The 20,850-nt window shown below is 37.2% G+C and overlaps 1 protein-coding gene across 17 annotated transcripts in view; it reads left to right on the plus strand.

Annotated features, from left to right (window-relative positions):
- Positions 1 to 20,850, plus strand: part of DST (dystonin) — a 301,419-nt gene that overhangs the window by 140,418 nt on the left and 140,151 nt on the right. For all 17 annotated transcript variants that reach the window (XM_050316395.1, XM_050316379.1, XM_050316384.1 and 14 more), the window contains 13 exons: positions 11,431 to 11,543; positions 11,679 to 11,785; positions 12,313 to 12,432; positions 12,774 to 12,869; positions 12,949 to 13,076; positions 16,003 to 16,096; positions 16,434 to 16,588; positions 17,464 to 17,926; positions 18,014 to 18,142; positions 18,344 to 18,421; positions 18,548 to 18,709; positions 18,805 to 18,909; positions 20,554 to 20,649. In XM_050316395.1, the coding sequence (XP_050172352.1) occupies positions 11,431 to 11,543; positions 11,679 to 11,785; positions 12,313 to 12,432; positions 12,774 to 12,869; positions 12,949 to 13,076; positions 16,003 to 16,096; positions 16,434 to 16,588; positions 17,464 to 17,926; positions 18,014 to 18,142; positions 18,344 to 18,421; positions 18,548 to 18,709; positions 18,805 to 18,909; positions 20,554 to 20,649 (1,846 nt within the window). The remainder of the gene's footprint in view (positions 1 to 11,430; positions 11,544 to 11,678; positions 11,786 to 12,312; positions 12,433 to 12,773; positions 12,870 to 12,948; positions 13,077 to 16,002; positions 16,097 to 16,433; positions 16,589 to 17,463; positions 17,927 to 18,013; positions 18,143 to 18,343; positions 18,422 to 18,547; positions 18,710 to 18,804; positions 18,910 to 20,553; positions 20,650 to 20,850) is intronic.

The raw sequence follows: 20,850 nt of genomic DNA on the forward strand, positions 1-20,850 counted from the left end.
TGGTATGATTTTATTTAAATATATCAGTTTTTCACATTCTTTTTTTGAACCTCTACGCCTTCCTTCAGGTATGTGATCAGGCCATTAGTGAAAGTTACAGGTACATCCAGGAAATTCAAAAATATGCTGCATGTCTCATGCATTTTATCCTTGGCCTCTTACAGTGTAATTTTTCAATGAAGACGTGTGTTATTTGCTTCAATATGTTGTGTTGGAAGAAATCTGACTTGAGGCAGTTTCAAAAGTACATGGTGTTTCTTCTTTCATGCCATCATATCACACATAGCAAAATCTCGTCAGCCAGACTTAGAAGTTGGAGGCTGACTTTAATTAGCATGTAATGCCCAGATTTTTCTGGAAATACTGCCATATAAACCCTGGGATCTTCATTTTGCAGCTCTCTCACTTCATGTATTTCTAGTCTAGGCTGTGTTTTAGGTAAACGCTCTTGATTTGTGTTTATCTTCTTTACATGCCTTTTGCCCAGGAAAAAGAAACACTGATCTTTTAGAACTCTATCCCAGTTATACCGCCTATGTATAGAAATAGTTTGTGTCTATAGAGCGAAGGCTGCTCTTATTTCAGTAGGAGTTGCATGCCAGATTGGCATTAGTAATCTAAGTTACAGATCTACATTATGCTTTGCAGATGCATTTATTTCAAAGTAAAGCAAATTCAAATAAAAAGTTATACCAAAGTAGCAAACTGGTTTTTTTTATCTCAGACTTCCCTGAACCTTTAGTACGTATGGACTACGGGAAATTTCGGTTAAAAAGTGTCTGAAAATGGAATTTAAGAAATAGCAAAAATAATAACTAAGATTTACAATTAAATGTCACCTATAGATACTTCATTAAGAACAGTGGCTACTGATACTCAGAAAACAGACAGACCAGCTCATCTTACTTTCTAAAGAAAAAAGATGGAAGTATGGAGGACAGAAAAAGATTATTGTCATACCTGTATGTTTTTGTAAAAATGTGGGCACTCCTCTTTTAAGTTTTATTTTTGTATTCTCACAACTTTTATAATAGAGAGGTAATTTTGCTTTAAGCATTTACAAAAGGAATTCCAGCAGGTGTACTGTGTGCTTGTGTAACTAGATAATAGCATATAATGAGTAGCCCCAGTGGTGCCTATGTGGTGAAAAAGCATCTGTTCAGGAAGCCCTGCAATCTTAGTTCTCAAATAAAGTCATGTTTCTAAAGTTCTAGTCCCAGGTGTTAGGTCTGTTCTAGTAAACAAAGTGGATCCAGACCCTGCTCTCCAGCCCTGAGGGTACGTGATACAGCAGGGCTGATGTCTGCATGGCTGAACTCTCCTTCTGTTCCCCAGACAGGGTGCAGCCCCTTGAGAGCAGTCCTAGGTGAGTGTTATCCCTTGAATTGGGCTCGTGTTTTGCCAGGGAGAGTGTGATCACAATGGGCTGTGGTCATACTGTGGGAAGGACTAGTAACTATGGTCGTGGGCCCTTGATCTGCCTTCTGTACACTTTCAGCATAGACATGTCCAGTTATGTCTGGACTTCTGTGTGAGTTTTAGCAACCATACAAAATGTGAAAGGCTGGTTAAGAGAAAACGGAGTAAACTGTGTTTAGGTTGGGCAGCAGTCTGACAACCAAGCAGGGCTGTAGTCTTTCAGGGTTTAAGACAAGAAAACTATTGAGGTTATTTGTAATGCTATACCCAGGCTTGCTGAGACCACATGCAGACAGTTGTCTACAATTTTCGGCACCACCTATCAAGAATTACAAGTATTAGAAATGCTGCATAGAGGGAAGGTGGTGATAGAGCACAAGAAAAATGCTTTTTTACTGTATTGTGAAAGAAATGCAAGGATCTGATCCAGAGGAGCCTTTGCTACTGGTAAGCTTTAAGCAAAACTTTAACGATGCCTGTAGTTTTAAGTTGCATACAGATTTAGAGAGTGAGGGAGGAGAAGATGGCTACTATTCCTGGACAAAAGAGAAAGAGAGGCTAACAGTGAATGTGGCATGGAAAGAGTGTAGGTACATTGAGTGCTTCATGTGGGAGGAGGAGGAATAGATGCTGCAGCATGTTCCCAGAGTAGCAGTGTGACAGCTCCATAAATGCTACATAAAGTGAGAGAGAGTCACAAAGCTTTTCTTTTGAAATATTGCTATACTAACTCTGTATGCTTTCAGAATTACTAAGTGGATATTTTTCGGGGTGTGGTATACCAGGGAGCAAGCTATATTCCTGCCTGCTAAATAACTGTTCTGGTTTAGAACAAGCTGTTTCAACCTTACCCAGGATGATTTGCTGTGTATGTAGAGTTAGTTGAACACTAAGCTCCTGGCTGGCAATGCACATGGCATCCCTCTGATGTTAAAACATGTTGCAACTGATCAGGTACTGACATGAATACATTCCTTAAGGGGAGGGATAGTACTGCCTCAATTTGCTGAAACATGTTTAACACCCTTGGGGAATGACTGAGAAAGAAACTAAATATTACACAGTGTCAAGCCTTAAAATGCTAAGGGATATGTTTTAAATAAAGAGATTAGGTGGGTCTACTAGTTTTGGCTTGCTGTTTTGTGATTTGTAACTTATTGTTACCGAGCTTTAACAATATGAAAATGTGAGTTTGGTTGTGTTGCTTTCCCTTTCCACCCACCTCATTGTTGAAGAGTGTGGTTCTTGCTGTTTTCAACAGTTTTTGTTACGTAGAAGAAACAAACTTGGCGTTAAGAACTGGCAATTTGGGAAAAAATAAACTACATTTCATATGCTTAAAAATACTGACAAGCAGGCATGCTTTTAATATTACTTGTCTGAGTATATTTCTAATGGGTTTAGAAATAGCAAGTTACCTCAGCTGCAGTTTAATTGGATGCACTCAGAAGAATTCTGTGATGGCACTTGGTAAAGGCACTATTAAAATAGTGCTGGAAGCGTGCCTGCAATTTTAACATCTTGTCTTGTGGTGGTGGTTAGCCTTAGTGGGTATTAGATGGAAGACTTCCAGTCAGTTGGGTTGATTAATTTCAGATCCGGACTTAAAATGATCCCTATGTATGTTGTACTGGATCCTACTGCTAAGTAGCAGCTAAATAACAGTTTCCTTTTTGCAGTAAGTCAGACCAAAAAAAAAAAAAAAAGTTGGGATGAAATCAAAGCTTTTCTCTTGCCTAGGCCAAATGGGAAAAAAGTGAAAAGAAAAGCTTTGGATTGAAAGGCTGTTTTTTTGTCCACGTATCATGTGTTTCTTACTCTTCGATCTGCAAAGACCAAGACATCTAAGGGTGTCATAAGTTCTTTATCCAAAAGGGTATGGTGTCTGAGCAGCAGTAGCATATGTGCCCATGATAAATTGCACAGGGAGTGGTCTTGGTCTTCAGGCAATGCCTTGGAAAATTTGTGGCACATGGAGAAATGGTTGCTTCCAAAAGCAGGATGGCACAAGGAGTGTTTAGGAAATGGTTTGAACTCATTGCAGTACCTCACCCTTCTTCCTTGTTGGTAACTGTATTAATCCCACAGGAAGCCAGTGTGTCAAGCAGTCGCTGCTGTGGTCTGGAGGGAATATTCTTAGGATACAGAACAGAAAAATAATTTGATTGGGTTTCTTCACTGTCTTTTTGGTTTTCAAACACTCCATTATTTATGATTATTTCTGTAGATTGCACAGTGTGGATTGAGGTTAACAGCTATGAGCCTTGTTCCTATTTAAATTTTTTTATAAGTAAAAACTTGGCAAAGTTACTGCACCCTTTCTGGTTTTGTAATGACAGAAACAGCTCTTAGTACAAAGTGAATGTAAAATCTGTTTTTAAAGCTAGTGAAAGGACTGACAGATCCTTTCTAATTTCATTCATGTGTGTACTGATCTTGCAACCTACATTGCAAACTTATTGCCAAGTTATGATTAGGGTTTGTTTTGCATGGCTAAAGCTGAACTCCACATTTAACTAATAGGTCTTTGATATTACAATGTCTCAATTGTGTCTTTATCTAAATCAATTGGTAGGGCAAGTTAGAGGTGAAGTTTTGCGGTGGTAACAAAGATGGGACAGGAGGCTTCAGTAGGTTTATTAAAATCAGTGCTTATCAAATCAAAGGCATGCACAATAGAAGAAATTACCTAAATTAGCTGTGTATATTGTTAAGGGCTAAATTAATAAGTTACGGTATCTGACGGTTTCTGTTTTCCTTATTTTTTTAATGCAGTTAAAACATTCATTAATTTTTAATTGGAAGTCCTGATATAATGTGTTGGGATGTCTGAAGAACAGACAGGAAATGTATCTGTAAATAGTGTACCCTTGTTGCACCATCACTGACCATACCTTTTCAGATTCATTAATTGTATCTGAAAATTTATGTGAAAAATTACGAAAAATACACAAAGGAGAGCTGAAGAGTTCAGATCACATGAGAGTTTTATCAGCTCTTGAGCAAATAAAAAGGCATTATTGTTCATCTTTATAGTTCTTCTTTATAGAAATGTTGAGCGAAATCTGTAGACACGTAAAATCAAGTGTGGTGCAGGCATTCCTGTCACACCAACACAAGAGAAGACAAAACCAGAAAGAGGATACAAGTCATAAAATAATCATGCAAAGTGCATTAACACAGTATGTCATTGAGGCTGAGGACTTGTGGAGCTTGAAGTAAGGATGTGCCACATACTGGAATGAACAATATGCAGAACTGTAAGCAGCAGCATGCTTTTTGGTTTGTTGCAGTTGTAAGAATAAAAATTTCCTATAATTATAGTTTTCAGTTAGAAAACTTCAATTTTCTCTGAATTCTGAAGTGTTGCCATGATGACACTGCTCAGCTTCACTCACTGGTTTGATGCATTGGGGTAGTTTTTGTATCACCATCTCATGTGGTAGTTGAAGATGTTATTGTAACATAATGGTTGAACAGTCATTTTAGTCTCACATTTGAAGTTACATGAAATATTTACCCTGTCTTGCCCCCCCAGAAGATATTTCTAAAAAGCCATAAAATATTTATGTAGATTAATTCAAATAGTCTATGGCAGGTGGCCAAGACAGAGGGTTTCATGGAACACTTTGCACTGGTTTTCACCATTAAACTTCCAGTCAAGTGTTGAATGATGAGCTACCAGGTCTGACATACCATGCTTCTCCCTAGTTACTCTAGTAAAATTTTGGTAGCCTTTCTGAATTTGTTTTGTATTAATTGAATGAGAACATCTTCAAGAAGTCCTAATCAAAACTGCAGTAATCACTGTTATAAAATCTGTGAGATCCAGTTAAGCAATTCTGAGTTTAAAATGTACAGTATTGCTTTACTTTTCTGTGAGTGTCAGTCTCAAGACGTGTGTTCAGTGAGGAAGGACACTTCATGACAGGGTTGCAGTTATCTAAACTTGTACTTGATAAAATGAGTGGATTTGGCTGGCTCTGAAGGAACTCTTAGATTCTGGATAGCTTGCTAGATAAGTTCCACTGGATGTAGTGGCCAGATTTCCACTGACTATAGTGAAATACATATAGACACTGGCATATAGACACCGAAATTTCAGTGTCTGGATATGAAGTTGAATTTCACCATTTATTACTTTCCTCATCCTCATATCTTCATGTAATAGAGACCTTGTGATCTTGAGGAAGTATAAAAGCTGGAGGTTCTCAAGTCTGTCTTTGTTACTTCTTGTCCTGTCTGTGTGAATCTGTTAAAAAGAATCAAACCCATTCTTAATAAAAGTGACAGTGTATAGTTACATATCCTGTGAAAGTGCAAGGCTGATTACTTATCATCAGACCTGTCCTGTGCATCAATCTTTGCAAACCTCCTTTTCTGGACAACTTCACTTAATAGTGTTGAACCATAGTTTGAAAATCCTGCTTGTCTTTTGACTGACTATTTCCTCTGAAGGACAGGACAGCTGCACCTCGTTCTTCTTCATTTAGGTGCTTCATCACACTTAGGTCCATGATGTGTCTTTCATGTTTAGTTTTCTAGCTTTTCTACTCAAATTTTGTTTGTGAGTATTGAGCAAAACTATCCATCTAGCAGACCCATGAGCCCCTGGACCAGCACCAAAGAGCTTGAGGCAAAAAAGGTCATCTGATTCATACATCTGGACATCTGGTTCAAAGCTTCCTTTTGCCCGTTGCAGACATTGGCATGGGAATTAGTGCTCACATTTGTACCAAGGTCTGAGACTGAAAGTTCTTTCCCTAACATACATCAAATAACAAAATTAAGCTGGAAAAACTCCTCATGTTTTATATACAGATCCTTCTAAGACAAATCCACAGCTTTGTAAAGAATCCAGAGCTTCTGGGAGGGGGAAGCCTGGGATTTAATGATTCAGGATGGGGTTTTTGACACCAAGGAACCTGCTACAGAATCTTATGCTGTGTGTACACATTTTGGGCTTTGATTCTGATGATAAAGGAGATCTGTTCCTCCTTAATGCAACAAAGTCATATCTCCTTGCCATTTTTGAGCAGAAACTTTCCTCTTCCTCTTCTCTCTAAGTGATCAGACCATCCCTGAAAAAAGATCAGGAAAATGTGGTAGACGTGTGTGTTAGGAAAGAGTACTTCCAACACTAAAATTAGATCTCATAGTCATGACAGTGTACAGAGCACTGCATATGCAAACATGAGGCATCCATAGAAATGTGTGGGTCACAAAAACAGTATATGTTAGTTCAAGTCCAGCAGGCATTCTCATTGTGTTGCTGCCTCAGTCTTTCTGAAGCAGGATCTTTGGCAAACTGTTTTGAACAAGACTTTACATGAACATTTCGTGTTTTCTGATTCCTTTCTTTGTAATGTTCTTCTGTTAACCAAAATCTTTAGAACAGGTGATCATATATTTCTTATGCTCTTTCCTGAAATACATGTTGAATCCTATCTGTTTCAGAAGTCTCTCTTGTCTTTTTTCAAATTTTATTCTATGACTGTGTATTCTGGCATAGTGTTTAATTTGTTCTAGTAGTCTTCCCATCCCTGAAAAATGCATGAGTCTTTCTGGCACATTTTCATTCATCTATGATCAGTGAAACAAAGCACGTGTTTAATTTTGTAAGCATTTTCTAATTACATCAGTGGAAAAGCTAACTGGACTATAGTGACGTGATACACTTTGCTCTGCATCTTCAGTCATATTTTCTTTGAGAGTTCTGCTGGAAGCTCACAATGTTGCAATTTCTGCTAAATATAAGCTAAGAATGAAATACCCTTTAATATCAGGTATTACTCAGGCAGCATGCAGACTTTTGACTGAAAGAGAGTTGTGCAGATTAAACAGCTTAGATGGTTCACGTAAATAACTTCAGGCTTGTCAGCCTTCTGAACCTAGTAACAGTATTTTCATGGGAAATATTACTCTGATGTGTATATATATCCTTTAGTAAAGTTAAACAATGTTGTAACATGGGCAACTGTCATCCCAGAACAGTGAGGAGAAGGATGTGATTTCTTCATCATTGAGTGGGAAAATTAAAGTTCAGTTAAACATCTTTTTCCATTTTGAGATATAAAATCCCTGTCAAATCTAATTTTTTGTTTATTGGGCAAATATTGTAGCTACTAGTTTGGATCTTGAACTGTTTTGCTAGGTATTAAGCTCTGGCAATGAGAAAACCTACATGTACCTAACTTTATTTATTATGTACAACTCCTTGATTTCAAGGAGTTTTTTCAGAATAGAGAACTTGCATTTGATCCATGTAACTTGCATTTATAAACCCCTTAATTTCTTTATGCTGTTCTGCAGATATTGGTTACTTGCTTCTCTTTGTGGTGCTAGGCATTTGTTTTCTTGAATTGATCATAATTTTGTCAGTTTCCTAATTCAGGTGGTATTAATCACACTTTTTTTCCCCCACACTTGTGATACAAATTGTGTCTAATTTCTAACACCTACACTAAGATCTCGAATGGCAGGTACCAGTCATTTTATAAATGAAATGATTAATGACTCTCAGTGTAGAAGCCAAACCTCTTGACTTAGGTGTGGCTGCAGCAGAAGCATCTTCTTTGCATGGAATGTTCCAACTCAACTTGGTGTTTGGGATGTTTATGTGTGCGTTTTAATGGAAAGGCCCCAGCCTGCTGAAAAATCTTCCATAAGATGACTCACACTATTATGACAGAAGGTAGAGTCATTGAATGTTTCTTAAAGTGCATTTAATTTTATTTGTTCTTGATTATGCATAAACCCACTTAATAGTGCTATGCAAATTGATATAAAGTATATTTATAATACATGACAAATAGCTTCTATAAAATTCATGTGTTTTCTCTGTAGCCTTAAAAAATAATAGTGTTTGCCATGATGGATGATGCTTTTAAATCTAGTGTTTACTTCAACTAATACAATCAAATAAATATATATTAAAAGGATACTCATCACAACAGCAATTTCAACAGTTAGTAATATTTCCATTTAGTGGACAGGTACCTCTGCAAGCTTACAGCACATAAAAATGACATTTTTTTCTATTTTAAATCGAGAACCCCCCCCACTATTAAACAGAAGGAGCAATGTGGCAATCTGATTTCCTGAGCCATGTTTTTTGAATGCATTTTCTTGGGCTAAAAAAGCCTTTTACTGAGCTCTGGGAGGAAAGCTCAATTTCCTGTGGCTTTGCAAGGTAACCCCTCTACTATTTGCTAAGAGGAAAGGGTGACCTGCAGAGAGGGTCTCCAAGCCCCAGGCAGCATGTACTTGCTGTGGCCAGTACCGGGTGGTTTAGCATGCAAGTCATAATGCATGTCTTTGCCCTTCCATAACCCACCAGTAGACTTGTTTTCAGTCAGCTGTGTGGCTTTCTGTCTGCTTCCAAAAATCAAAGGCAAGCACTATTAAGGCAGCCACGAATGCCATCCTCTGTTGTATTTTCTTGTAGATCAAGACTTTAGATAAATATAGACCAGTTAATCCAGGTCAGTATGCTATGTGCTAAGTGTATAATTAACTGAAAATAGCAGTATTGATTGCAGTTTTTCTGGGTTCTTAAGGAGAAACTGGAATAACCCTATTCTGGTAGGGGTTGCAGGGATGAGGAAAGTATGTTTAAAAGGTGGGAAGGCATCTCACAAAGTAGGCTTTTCTTCAGCTGAGGACTGAAGGCACAGCACCAATGTAAAATGATGTATTATGCAAGAGCAGTAGTTTTTATTGATTTTGTTACCCATATCACAGTGAGAAAAATGTTACTCTTCATCTAAATGAAAGCTTTATTCTAAGGAGATTATTGTGTCAGTGTCTCTGCAGCTTGCAGCTTGTTTTCAGGGAATAGTCAAGGCCTTTACAACTTGTCCTTTCATGTTCTGAGAGTTGGCAACGTAAAAGATTATTCTTGGGACATTTTTATCAAGCATGAAACAAATTTAAGGAAGACGAGGGAAAAAAATAACCAAACCAACAGTGTTACACTTAGAGAAACCTGATTCTCTTTTCAAAACTGCTGTTAAAGCAATTATTATTGCTCATACCATCTCTATTATTATGGCTGAAACTGGAGTGCTCAGTTTTTCTAACATTGCCATTTATTTTTCATTAATTTTCTGTGCTGCTAAGAGCAATGGTGATATTGGTTTCATTGCATTGTTTTCGTTGCACTGAAATTTAGAGAAGAATAATGTGAGCTTGATCATGCTTCCACTAAGCATATTGGAAGTAGAAAGTCCCTCTGCTTTAGGAGGATTATGTTCCATGGCTAAAGTTTTATTATTAATTAAATGTTCTTTCTAGACATAATGGGTTCTGTGTTACTGTCTGTCTTACAGACTTGTCTTCAAAAAAGCACAAGAAAACCAGTGATTCTAAATGGCTGAAAAGCAATAGATTTTTATTTACAGTGTCCTTGTAGTTAGTTCAAAGACAAGCTTGTATTGAGTTTCCCAAAGTTAATACCATTTTGTTATCAAGGGAATTTGGGGTGTTGCCAAATGAAATGTTATAATTAATTTTGAACAATGTGATATTTAACAGTTTTATTTCTATCTGTTGCAATTATTTAAAGCTTCTGCTAGGTAAAGCCAAGAAAATAGTTTCTCTAGAAACAAAAATGAGAAAATTAAAGAACTTAATTTTTCACTAAAAGTTGTATGCCAAATTTTTTTTCTTTTGATGTTTTTTGAGTCTGGTTTTCAGTAGTATAGGATTTCAGTTGCAGAGGTTTCAGACCCTTGTGGCTCTGGTTAGCTTCAGTGGGATGATTTTTTGCTCAGCATCTTTGAAAGTCCCTTCCTTTCTGGTGTTATCGCTAATAGAATTCCCAGTGCTGAAAGAGGCAGAGAGAGTCAAGTCCTACACAGGAAACTTAAAGGACAACAGTAGTTTTGGTCTGTTCAGCCTGGAGAAAGGAGACTGAGAAGAGACTTCATTGCAGTTACAACTTCCTCATGAGAGGAAGAGGAGGGGCAGCCACTGATCTCTTGTCTGTGGTGACAATGACAGGACTCAAGGGAATGGTCTGAAGTTGTGTCAGATATTAGAAAAAGGTTCTTCACCAAAGAGTGTTTGGGCAGTGGAACAGTCTCCCACAGGAAGTGGTCACAGCACCAAGCCTGACAGAGTTCAAGAAGCATTGGATGATGCTCTTTAGGCACATGCTGTGACTGTTGGGGATGGTCCTGGGCAGGGCCAGGAGTTAGACTTGATGATCCTTTTGGGTCCTTTCCAGCTCGGCATACTTTGTGATTCTGAAGTTTTACATTAATTGAAAACATTAAAGCAATGATACTGATACAGGATTGGTACAGGATAATACTTATGGGCCTTAAAAGTGTTTACAGTTAAGATTGGCTTAAGAAAAGTATTCCATTAAAACAAGCATGTTGTGACTGGCAGTGGAGTTTAGCAGGATGAAGGTGTGCATGTGTAAGTGCAAGGAGCTGAGAGTTTTCTCTAAGAGAACTGGCAGCAGTGTTTAACTGAAAGGAGGACTTCAATGCCTGCCATATGAAGACTTTTTTAAAGCTCCAAGGAATAGGTTAAAGTAATATTTTTTGTGACTAAACTTTGTTACTGTGTGGGTTCTGACACCTGCTGAAGAATTTGATGAAGAATGACTAAAAACTTGTAAAAGCAGTAGAAATTAACTCCCTTGTGTAAAAGAGAAAAGAGAGTTCAACTCCCCCCCTCCACTCCCCAAGGGCAGTGGAAAGGATGAGGTGTCATAATACAATGGCAGTGCACATGAATAAATATGCATAAGAAAATAGAGATGTATACAAGGGATGGATAGAAACTTTAGCTTGTAGATAGAGAAGTGACAGTGTTGTAGTTGCTTGTGTTTCTCAGTTAGCACTGACCTCAGCTTGTTCACCTTATTTTAGTGAAATCCTTTTATAATGAAACCTCTGTTTCTGTGTCCATCCATGCTCTTGATTTGATTTACCAATGCAGCAGTGATTTAAAACTGGTAAAGAGTTGTAACCAAGTGTTACTGTTCTTATTTGACAGGCCGGACCTGATAGACATGAATACCGTTGCTGTTCAAAGCAACCTTGCAAATTTAGAACATGCTTTTTTTGTAGCAGAAAAACTTGGTGTTGCCAGACTTCTGGATCCTGAAGGTAAGAGAGTTGCAGAGGGCTTTGTTGCAAAACCCCTAACATTAAAACAAAATTCAATCTGCCTGCAGGTTGTAGCATATTTGCGGGCATTCTTACAACTATGTGATAAAGCGCTGTTCTGTCTTGCTCTTTCAGATGTCGATGTTTCCTCACCTGATGAGAAGTCAGTAATAACTTATGTGTCATCACTTTATGATGCATTTCCCAAAGTACCAGAAGGTGGTGAAGGCATCAGTGCAAATGTAAGTAGGAGAAAAACACTTGTGCTTCATTAATAAAATTCTGGATTTCAGATCCAGAATGTTAGCTGGATCTTCCATAGGACTGCTGTCACACTTTTCTTTGACATGATTTTTCTTGGTTGAGATTTTAGAGTCTTAGCTGTTTCATGTTGTGGACATGAAAATATCTGTGCAAAGAGCTTAACTAAAAATAATATAGCAGAAGTTGGAGAAAGATCAAGTCATAGTTTTTACTTTTCAGTCATGGGTGTATACACTTTGCCTCTCTGGTTCTTATCAATCTGAAGTTTACTAACCTGGAAAATACTGTGTTTTCAGTGGAATTATTTGGGACCAGAACTGAAGAATGAAATCATGTATTTGGAAACTTTAAATGATCTGTAATGAGCAAGTAAATATCGTTTCAGAATTGCAGGATTTCAAAATCTCTTTTTATGTGTGTGAAGGCCTCAGTCTTCAAATCTGAAGCAGAAGCAATGTCTCAGATGATTTTCATCTGCTTTGTAATCTGGGTTTTGCTTTGGCAGGATGTTGAAGTCAAATGGGTTGAATATCAGAATATGGTGAACTACCTCATGCAGTGGATCAGACACCATGTCACGATAATGTCTGACAGAACATTTCCCAACAATCCTGTGGAATTGAAGGTGAGATGTGATGGCTAAAACTTCTTGTTAGAGTTATGCTTCATTTTACTGACTCAAAGCAAACTTGAACAAATGATGTGCTTATTGATTTATACAAGTAAATCAACTCTAGAACAGTACTACTCCTTAATCTTTTCAAAGTACAATAAATACATTATTAACATATGGAAAACCAAAAGCAAATCTTTAGTTTGGCACTGATCATTTTTAGTAGAACTGTGGTAGAACAGTATAAAGGTAAGCTTGTGAAGAATATTAGGAGAGGCTTTAGAGATGAAGGTTATATTAACTGTAAGTAAAAGCTGATGATGTTTTTTTTTTTTTTTTTTATGTTTCTGTAGGCACTTTATAATCAATATTTACAGTTTAAAGAAACAGAAATTCCACCAAAGGAGACAGATAAATCAAAAATTAAACGTCTATATAAACTTCTAGAGGTAAGTTTTAGCATACACTGAAATGTATAGAAGTTCCCTTTCTGTGGCTTAAAATAACAAATGCATATGAATTGTTAAGGTCTGGATAGAATTTGGACGCATCAAACTTTCTCAAGGCTACCATCCAAATGATATAGAAAAAGAATGGGGAAAGCTTATTATTGCCATGCTGGAAAGAGAGAAGACTCTTCGGCCTGAAGTGGAGAGGTACGTTAGTGAATGTTTGACAGGCTTGGTTAATATATTTTCTGTTGTTTTAACCCATACTGAAATTTGTAAATACCTTCTTCCATGATAAATTCCACATTATTTTACTAGATCAAGTACTTCTACTTTTGTTCAAGGCCTGAAGTTCTTTACCTGTTTCATAGAGGCAGATCCAGACAGAAATAAATTCTGTGGTCTCAGACAGTCAAGGTGAACAGTATCTGTACCTCAGATCATCAAAGTACTTACACACAAATATAACCACCTTCTTGGTACAGTTACTCAGAGCTGGCTTTATATCAGTTCACTGTCTCATATAAGCATCATCCTCATCCTTTACATGAAATGTGTATTTCACTTGCTGCACAACATTGTGGGCTAACATCCTGTTTAGAGGTTGTTTGAGTTAGTTGCACTCAAGAGCGCACAAAATACTTAGATGTGCAAAATGCATAGTTGTCTTCTATGGTAGTAGGTAGGATATGTGACACTGTTTTGTACATCACTAGTAACATACTAGCATACTAGCAAATTACTGAGCATAATTAAAATTTTGATGCAGTCTGAGAGCATTTTTCCTTTTTAATGGTATTTCTTAAGTTCTCTGGCAGATACAGGTGCTAACCATTCCTTAATTGAGAAAAACCCTCTTTTCTTTAAGTTAAGTGCTTTTTGGGGCTTCTATGTATGGGTCTGGATTCATGCTGCTTAACTTTAAGCATCCAAAGGAGACACCTAAGATCTGAATCACTTTCTAGAGAATCCTGTCACTGACTTTCTGGTGACAATAGGGTGATCTTTCTCCTGGGTTAGGTACCTGAAAGTAGGTATGAAGAATCCAGATCACTGTATAGGAATTCCTCAGAAAGAGACAGATTTCAGCCAGAGAAGATCCCAAAGACAGTCAGAGTTGATTAAATATGTGTCATGCTTTAAAAAGCAAGAGCGTGACTGAAACAGCAGATTCATTGGGAGGTGTTGATTGACAGCACCCTACTATGGAACAAGTTCCTATAGAGGAATACAAAGTTGTCCCCTGCAATACAGAGGTTGCCCCCTTTATGCAGAGCAGAACACTGGAAAGCAGCAGCAAAAATACAGCCTGCTAGGTCTTGTAGGTTAATCTGTCCCAGGCTACCAAAAGCAAAGTTAGTGTCTGGTTTCACCAATAGAAATTCTGTTCATACTTGCAGGAAGCTGTATTATCTTTGTTGAGAAAGTGTGTAAATGATGTTAGTTTATTTCTTTTTTATTCATATGGATGGAGCACAGGTAAACAAACATGAACATAAACTCCTTCCCATATTTCAGGAATGGTAAACATACTTAGAGTGACAGATCATACAGTGATAGTCACTACATGTGGTGGTCCCTGTACAATGAGAGAGAAAATGTCTTTAAGTGATTCTAGCTTAATCACCAAGTTAAAATTATCAGTTGTTCTGGACACAAGGATGTCATCCATATCTGTTGTATTGGTTATTAGTGCATCTCATTAATATGAGGTGTTGATACAGCTCCTGGACTGAAATTTGATAGTGGTAAAAACGTGACCTCTAATATTGAAATTTGGTAAAGTAATAAAACTTTGCTGCAATCTGGTGAACACATCAGAAAGTATCAACACAGATAGACAATGTGTGGCCAGATTGGTGTATGGGACCAAACTTAATATGATGTCAGTGAGGAGAGTGCCAGACTGAGTTCTAGTTTGCAAAACTGGCTGAGTTTGGCATGCAGCAGGGGCGTGTCTGTGCCTTTGCTGTTCTCTTCTGTGTAAACAGTCACCTTGTGGGGCGGGTGTGGTTATTCAGGAATCCTAAAAGCAGGGAGTGAAATACTGAAAAAAATCGCCCTTAACCCAGGTTCTGAGTTAAAATGTAAACGAAAGAGCAGTGATCAGATTTTTCTACTTGTTTTGTGGTCAAAGCAACAAGAAGCAATTGTCTCATGAATGTAGAAGAAGGTGAGGGGAATTTTTCAGGACAGAGTAGTGGGACAGGGCAGTTAGTAAATATGTGCTTGGACAGTGGAGTAATGATGGTGGGTTGGATGGTGTACAGGTGTCTCAGATTATATTGTTATGAGCTGATTAACCGTGATACACCCCCAGTTTTATTGTGCAGTTCCGTTTGAAGAAAAAGGAGTCAGTGCAACCAGAAGTTATTTGTACTGAACTGTTGAGTGAGGATTTCTCACTTCGCCTGTTTTTGAAACTTTTCACTGAGGAGTGAGAAACACTGTGAAGAGTTCTTTTAGTTCTTACTTGGCTTTATAGTTATTTAATGACACTTAAATAAAATATTTGGCATGTCTGTTTCCTAGAGACGCCCTGATGTTGCTGCCTAGTCTGTACTTGCAGAGCTTTATTGCAAGGTAGAGAAGCCAAAAGCAAGGTAGCATACATAGCCCCAGGTACAATCCTTTGAAGAGCTGGCAGAATATTAATTGCTGGGTTTTGAATGTGCGTACTCAAGCCTATTTAAAGGAGGAGTGCTAGGTGTTTCAAAAGCCAGTAGTGGGACTACATCCCTAGAAGCTGTACATTTTGTAGGAGTTTTATCTTTTCATTTTCCAGCAAATGTAAACAGCCAGAAGGACTGTGGTCTGGATGTAAAAATGAATAGCAGTAGTTATAGCTATCATAGCAGCGATTCACTGTTTAGCAACAGTACTAGTACTCGAACCAGCGTTGATTCTAACGAGAATTTCCTTTCTGTTAATTGTGGTCCCACGCTGATTAAATCTTGTATAAGCTTTGGTAATGGCACCGTAGAAGGGAACAGGTAACTTGGCATGCGTATTTGTGCTTTATGTTAGATGCTGTTGATTCATTTGTTTGTTTTTGGAGTCATACAAGATGATTGGTAAATATAAATAACTTTAATACTTATTGATTTTTCTGAAAAACTTTGGCATCACCTAGGTTGGAAATGCTGCAGCAAATTGCAAACAGAATTCAGCGGGACAGTCGGAGCTGTGAAGATAAACTGATACTTGCCCGGAACGCTCTGCAGTCTGTAAGTCAGTCCGTGATTTTACTTGTCTGTATTCATGAAGCAGAAGAATGGCTACTTAAAAAAAACTCTTAAGGATTTTTGAGTGCAAGCTTAATAGCTGCTGCTTTTATTGTTGTTGTGCTGTTAATATAGCATTTCTTCAAGAAAATACCACTAGAGTGAGTTGTGTTACCTTCTCTTTTTGTCAGTAGTTAGATAAAATCCTTTGTTAGATAAAATCACAATTGTTTTGAGATAAGAATAAGTTTTTACCAAAAAAATAAAATTAGGAATTCTTACAGCTGATTTCCCTTTGGTGTAGCTGCAAGGCTTAATGAATTTCTCTTATTTTATTAAGGACACCAAGCGATTAGAGTCAGGGCTCCAGTTCCAACATGAAGCAGAGATAGCTGGCTATATTCTTGAATCTGAGAACCTTCTCCGTCAGCAAGTGGTTGATGCCCAAATTCTTATTGATGGAAAATACTATCAAGCAGACCAACTTGTTCAAAGGTACTTTACAGTGTGTTTTTGTAAACAAGTAAATGTCCCAAGTGTGGATACCCCTTACAGACAAGATTTTCTGTTGTTTATGTCTGTGGATAAACTTATCAATCTGTCACTGGGCACCCAAATGTCAGATAATTTGGTGGGTACATTGCCTACAAATATTGAAGACAAGAGGAGCTGTTTGTACTACTCATTTGTGAAAACAAAGTAGTTCCCCTGAACATGTCTTAATGTTTAATGTTTACTAGATATCTCTGTGTAAAGATGTTAGCTTGTTTTATTGCACCTAAAATGTGTTTAGAATTCACAACTTTGATTTTTTTTTTAAATTGAGGCAAGATTTTAGGTGATAGATGGAGGTTTATTAACAGGTAATAAGTGGGGTAACATGAAGTTATATGTGGGAGTGTGTAGAGTCTTGGCAGAAAAAAAGCATTTAAACAGCGTAATTCAGTTTTATGAAAAAGAGACTCTATAAAGTTTTTTCAGAATCTGTCCTGGACTGGTTGAGATCAAGCACATAGCTCCTTAGCAGTGAACTGCAAGTGTTTGATCTACTGCAACATGTAGTATCTTGTAAGATTTCTGGTTTGCTGATTGTTCACTGGAATTGTGTATAGTGCATGTTAGTGCCCATACTATGCTGGTTTTTTTAGTCATTGCCAGATTTCTTCATCTGTTATCTGTATAGAAGTATAAGCTGACATATCCTGTACCGTCTGATAGAAGAGCTTTTTTATAAATATTTAAGTGTGACTAAAGTGTAAGAGATCATGTGAATTCAAATCACTATTTAAATCAATTGAGCATGATAAACCTTAATCATAAGCATTCATTGAAATTATTTTTGTTTATTTTTTCTTATTTTATTTTAATAGAGTTGCAAAACTTCGTGACGAACTGATGGCCTTACGGACTGAATGTTCTTCTGTGTACAACAAGGGGCATGCACTGACCACAGAGCAGACAAAGCTTATGATATCTGGAATAACCGAAAGCCTAAACTCAGGATTTACAACTAACCTAACCCCTGAATTAAATGCTGCTATGACCCAAGGTTTAACACCTCCTTTGACTTCTTCCAGCTTGACATCTGGCCTTTCATCAGGTCTTACATCCAGACTGACACCAACCATCACTCCCACTTACCCACCAGGCATCCCACCACGGTTAGTCCAGAGCTATGTGACAGGAGTAGACAGTGGGACTCTGCAAACACTTAAACTGATGCAAATCAGAAAACCTCTTATGAAATCAGCTTTTGTGGATCAGAATTTAACAGAAGAAGAGGTGAACATGAAATTTGTCCAGGACCTATTGAGCTGGGTGGAAGAAATGCAGGTACCCATCTTTATGGAAACAGTCCACTTTTAATTATTATGTTTACTTCTTGGAGAACATGGCTAATTTTTAACTCCTCTTTGTAAGGTGCAACTTGATCGAACAGAATGGGGTTCAGATTTGCCAAGTGTTGAAAGCCATTTGGAAAATCACAAAAATGTCCACAAAGCTATTGAGGAATTTGAATCCAGCCTTAAAGAAGCCAAAATGAGTGAGGTACTGCACCATATTCTTTATTTCTTTGGTTAATTTCTCACTGGGTGACCCATAAACTAATGTTGAATTTTAAAACTGTTTGGGTTTCACAGTCGTACTTTTACTTCTGATCTCTAGATGACTTTTGATGAAATCAGGAGATCTAATGGTTTAACATATCTAACCTTTTTTTTGTCTTTTGATCTTATATACCAAATACAGATCCAAATGACCGCTCCTCTTAAACTCAGTTATGTGGAAAAACTGCACAAACTGGAGAGTCAGTATTCAAAGCTCTTGGTAAGTTCATCATTCCTCTTCCATGTTCATCTTTTCAGTGTGCGTAATCTCTGCATAATCTAGTCATGAGGGGTGAACTTTAAATTCTGATTCTTGTAAATATTTTTCTTTTCTTTTTAATTAAAGAATACATCGAGAAATCAGGAAAGGCATTTAGATACTCTTCACAATTTTGTGTCTCGTGCTACTAGAGAATTGATATGGTTGAATGAAAAAGAAGAGGAAGAGGTTGCATATGACTGGAGTGAGAGAAACTCCAATATAACAAGAAAAAAGGAATATCATGCAGTATGTATTTTTAGTATAATCCAGAGAGAATAATTAAGTAATCTTTGATAATTTAAGAAATTTCTAATACTTTTTTTTCCTTTGTCTGGAAAAAGGAATTAATGAGAGAACTTGATGAAAAAGAAGAAGTTATAAAATCAGTACAAGAAATAGCTGAACAATTGCTTCTTGAAAATCACCCAGCCAGGCTAACCATTGAGGTAAGTTAGTAAAAACAGCACAGAAACAGGAAAAGTTTTGGGATTTAACAGAGTTTAATTTTGGGAAAAAGAAGGGAAGTACTAACTTAGAGGAAATTAAACAAGACTCTAAATAAAAGGGCCTTTTTTTCCTTTCTTCTTCAGCATCTCTGTGGTATCTGTATTCCAGTTTCCAAAAAATAAAAACACTTTTATAAGATTATGGTTACGTCTTGGATTGCTTAGATGAAATCCCTCTAAACTCTAAAATTAAAATTTTCAGAGTTGGTCTGTACAGATGTTTCTGGTTATGCATGCAGCTTCTAGTGTTATTGATACAAACTGCATTGGCAGGCTGAGGGCACAGAACAGTCCTTATGTGGTTTCTTTCCTGTTGGATTGAAAGAAGTTTCAGTAAGAGCTTTTCTAGTAATTTACTCTATCTGCAGGTTCCTATTATGATTTAGGGTTGGTTTCATAACTTATTTGTCAGTCAATTTTAAAACCTGTTTGGATGTTAAAAATCTGACCAGTGGTGTGATTTACTTCAGGCTTGAATCAAGCTTTATGTTACACATACAGAAAATTTACTATAGCTGTTGTAGGGTCATAACAGGTTATCAAAGGAGAATGTAAAATGTTTTTCATTGTAAATCTTCAAGAAAAGAGTAGATACAGACAGTAGGTGGTAAACATCGAAACAATGAATAGCTGATTTATTATATAAGAATAAAAAAAGTCAGAAAGAGTGGATTTTTATTGTTCTTCAGCTCAGTGAGTTCACATCTGCCGGAATTGGAAACTTGAAGAAAACTCCTCCCTTCCTTCCTTCTCTCAATAATAAATGACTTTTTATGTAATGTGGGGATTTCTATTCCTTAACAGTATATGCTGTTCTAATGGTTTCTTATCAGTGGAATATACTAATACATTAAAGATGCATATTATGAAACCAGGTCACCACAGTGACGATGACTGTGCAGGTTATTCCGTCTCCAGTAATGCTACGCTGGGATATTTATAAAAAAATCCTTTTTTACAGAAGAACCTGTGCATTAATGCGTCACTTTGAAATTCCTTGAAGCCAATGGAAAAGCTGTTTTGAATTCCCTGAGAATCGGAATTGAAAATCCGAAACCTGTGGCTGATTTCCCGGGGCGAGAGCGCCCCCTGCTGGGGAAGGCGCTTTAGATTCCTGTGCGACCGTCACTAAATTATCTATTGCAGCGAGCCCTGATTATTTCTTTTTTAATTGTGTAGTCAGTGGTACTTTAATATCCGATATATGTCCAGGAAAGAATGCATCTATTTCGATTGAGTAAATAGAGATACAGAATTGTAGATGAGCTTAGACTGGAGGAACCTTTGGAGTTGTACTCCAGCTCTTGCTTGAAGCAGTGTCAGGGATTTGTTTGGCCCAGCTCTGACCAGATCAGAGGATGGTGATTTCACAGCCCCGCTGAGCAAGTTTTCTTATGTTTGGCTATGTTTTAGTGACAGGGTTTTTTCCCTCACATCTAATTGGAATTTTCCTTGCTTGAAGCTTGCTTTTCCAGGGCGAGGAGATCAGGTTTAGCTTCTTTTGTTTGCTACATTGCTTTCATGCTTGCTAAAGGCATTCAGGTTTTAATTTCCATTTTTAAAATATATCTCTCTTCCTTAAAGGCCTATAGGGCTGCAATGCAGACCCAATGGAGCTGGATTCTCCAGCTCTGTCACTGTGTTGAACAACATTTGAGAGAAAATGCTGCATATTTTGAGGTAAGAAAGTAAATCAATAAAAATGTGAAATATATATAAATATGTATATTATATATATATAAAATATATATGATGGTTATTCCAGGACTTCTCAAAAAGAAATAGAACGTGCAGTATTAATAATAAATGGAACATGCTGACAGCAAACACGTCCAATGAAACACCCATCTGCTTTTCTGATTATCACCCATTCATATACTC

Source organism: Myiozetetes cayanensis, unplaced genomic scaffold (assembly GCF_022539395.1).
Source record: "Myiozetetes cayanensis isolate MyiCay16 unplaced genomic scaffold, myiCay2020 scf2-11, whole genome shotgun sequence".
NCBI lineage: Eukaryota > Metazoa > Chordata > Aves > Passeriformes > Tyrannidae > Myiozetetes > Myiozetetes cayanensis.